Below are 2273 nucleotides of genomic sequence, written 5' to 3'. Positions count from 1 at the left end.
TATATATATAAAACGTCATGACTAATCTGCACAAAGGCGAAACTGCAGTTTCGAGTACAGATGAGATTGCCTACTCACTAAACACCTCTCACTAAGCGTTAGTATGAAGTAAGTAAAGAGGGCCTAAGATTAAGACTTAAAGAAAAAAAAGATGAAAGATGAAAAAATTATGAAAATAAAAAATGTAGAAAAATAAACTATGGCAGCTGTGACCCACTTAAGAAAAAAAAAGAATCTCAAAACTTAGCACCTTGGTGAAGATCCTAAAATCTGCTGCAAGGATGGAAAGTGTGTTCAGAGGAGAAAGGAACTAAGTATTATAGAAGCCAAGGAAGCAAAATGATGTCCTCAGGACTCACTTCTGTCTGAACGCTATGGATGAGTACCAGTGGAAAGGGGAAGGAAAAAATCAGACAAAGTCAAAGTCTGAATTTGTAAAACTGACAAAAACAGATTATGTTCTCTATGTAGGCACATACTTATAAAATGAATCCAATCCTGAAAAGCCACTTTCTAATGCTGCTCTATGGCAGCACTGTAATGCTTTAAAAATTCAAGAGATTCTATTCTATTCTAATAGCTATATATTAAGTAGATTATTCAACTGTTCTCAGAGGTTCTATATTAGTTATTGCCAAGAAGTACAGTTACTATACTAACTTGACACTCACTGAACTAAAAAGAGCTATCCATATATCACAGCTAAAAGCAGTTCTCAAGTCATGATCACAGCTATTCTTTCAAGGAAAAGTTTTGGTCCCACTTACTTGATGAAGTCATTTTTAGCCTACAAATGCCTTTAATTTAGGCCAGTGATGGCGAACCGGGTGCCACAGACGGCTGTTCGTATCACTAATCTAAGGGAGTGTCTGTGAGCTCCATGGATTACAGGCAAATTTTATACCTATGTACACTTTTCTACGGAGAAGATGTTCATATTTTCAAAAGGTATCCACGCTAAAAAAAATTGAGACTCACACCGAAATTCACACATGGCTACGATGACCTAGTTAATGCTGTTTAGACTTTTTCTGATAATTTATTCTTAGAACCTCAGAACTAGCTTAGTACAGTTGACATTCACTGAGCAATAAATACCCCACAGGCATTTCAGACACCGATTCTCATCACACTCTCTCCATCACGTTACTAGTATTTCCAACCTCGCCCGTTCCACTCTCTCCACTCTCCTCCGTAACGAAATGCAGGTAGCCGAATACCACAAACTGGCTATTCCTATCTGAATAATCAAGACTACCTGTAATTATCTGTAATCAAAGTGAACGGCTAGACTTTGGCCCAGGCAGCTAATTACCTGCGCAAACGACTTCGGGATTACAAAGTACAAGTAGTATCCAAGTCCTCTGGCTCAGTGCTCTTTACCTCGCTGATTCTAAGGACGGGAAAAAGGCACGAATCCCTCCTCACAGAACTGGAAGAAGCCTGACTACTAAGCTGACCATGAGTGGCCAGAAAAAAACACCGGTGCTAAGGTGATGCAGCTCTCATCAGGTGGGTCTGTACCTGAAGATGGTTTCAGACACCCCGAACCACGCCTGCAGTGACCGCCGCTGTGCCCGCCTGCCTGTGACCTCCCCGCGCAGGGGCGAGGAGGGCGAGAAGCAGAGCGCAGCGGCTTCGCACTGGGACAGGACCACAGCAGCGGGTCCACCAGGGCCACTTTTGTTTTTAAAAAGCATCCCTCTCTCTCCATTCCTCACGCCTAGTTTTTCCTTTCTTTCCCTGCTATCTCCAGCAACGATGAAATCTCCAATTTTTCTAGCCCAGCATCACACTCGGATTACGCAGGTCGCGAGTATCCACGGTAACCCAAAGTTGGGGCGCCAAGGCGGGGTCCCGGGAGTCCCGCGGAGAGGAGGGAGCCGCTCCCGAGCCTCAGTTTCCCCCCACCCAGTGTGACACGCAGCTCGGGCCGGCTCTGAAGGTCGTGCCGGTCTCCGGGCCGTCCGGGTCGCGAAACCGGACCGATCCCCGCCGCCGCCGCCGCCGGGCCTCACCTCGCGCGGAACCCGAAGCTGCATCCAACCCCGCCGGCCCGGACCCGCGCACCGCACCTCGCGCCGCCATCTTCACCTGGCCGGTTAGCAGGGAACACGCAGCGAGGGCACGGGTACCAGGGCCACTGCGGGCGCCGCCGACGTCGAGGAGTTCATGACCCAGTCTCCGTTCCGCGCAGTTCGACCCGCCGGGGCCGCCTAAGTCCCCGCCCTCCGGACGGTGCGCCGCCGCCACGTCCGCAAACCTGCGCTGCG

The 2273-nt window shown here is 48.5% G+C and overlaps 1 protein-coding gene across 3 annotated transcripts in view; it reads right to left on the bottom strand.

The window, feature by feature from the left end:
* Nucleotides 1-2273, bottom strand: part of Lysmd3 (LysM, putative peptidoglycan-binding, domain containing 3) — a 12327-nt gene extending 10054 nt beyond the window's left edge. For 2 of the 3 annotated variants that reach the window (XM_005382272.2, XM_005382275.2), the window contains exon 1: nt 2019-2273. In XM_005382272.2, coding sequence (XP_005382329.1) covers nt 2019-2088 — 70 coding nt within the window. In that variant the 5' untranslated portion in view covers nt 2089-2273. The remainder of the gene's footprint in view (nt 1-2018) is intronic. The other variant, XM_005382273.2, reaches the window with a different exon arrangement.

The sequence above is a fragment of the Chinchilla lanigera genome, unplaced genomic scaffold (genome assembly GCF_000276665.1).
Source record: "Chinchilla lanigera isolate Chin_1 unplaced genomic scaffold, ChiLan1.0 scaffold00017, whole genome shotgun sequence".
In the NCBI taxonomy this organism is placed as follows: domain Eukaryota; kingdom Metazoa; phylum Chordata; class Mammalia; order Rodentia; family Chinchillidae; genus Chinchilla; species Chinchilla lanigera.
Note: the sequence above shows the minus strand (reverse complement) of the source record. Positions and strands in the feature narration are given on the sequence as shown.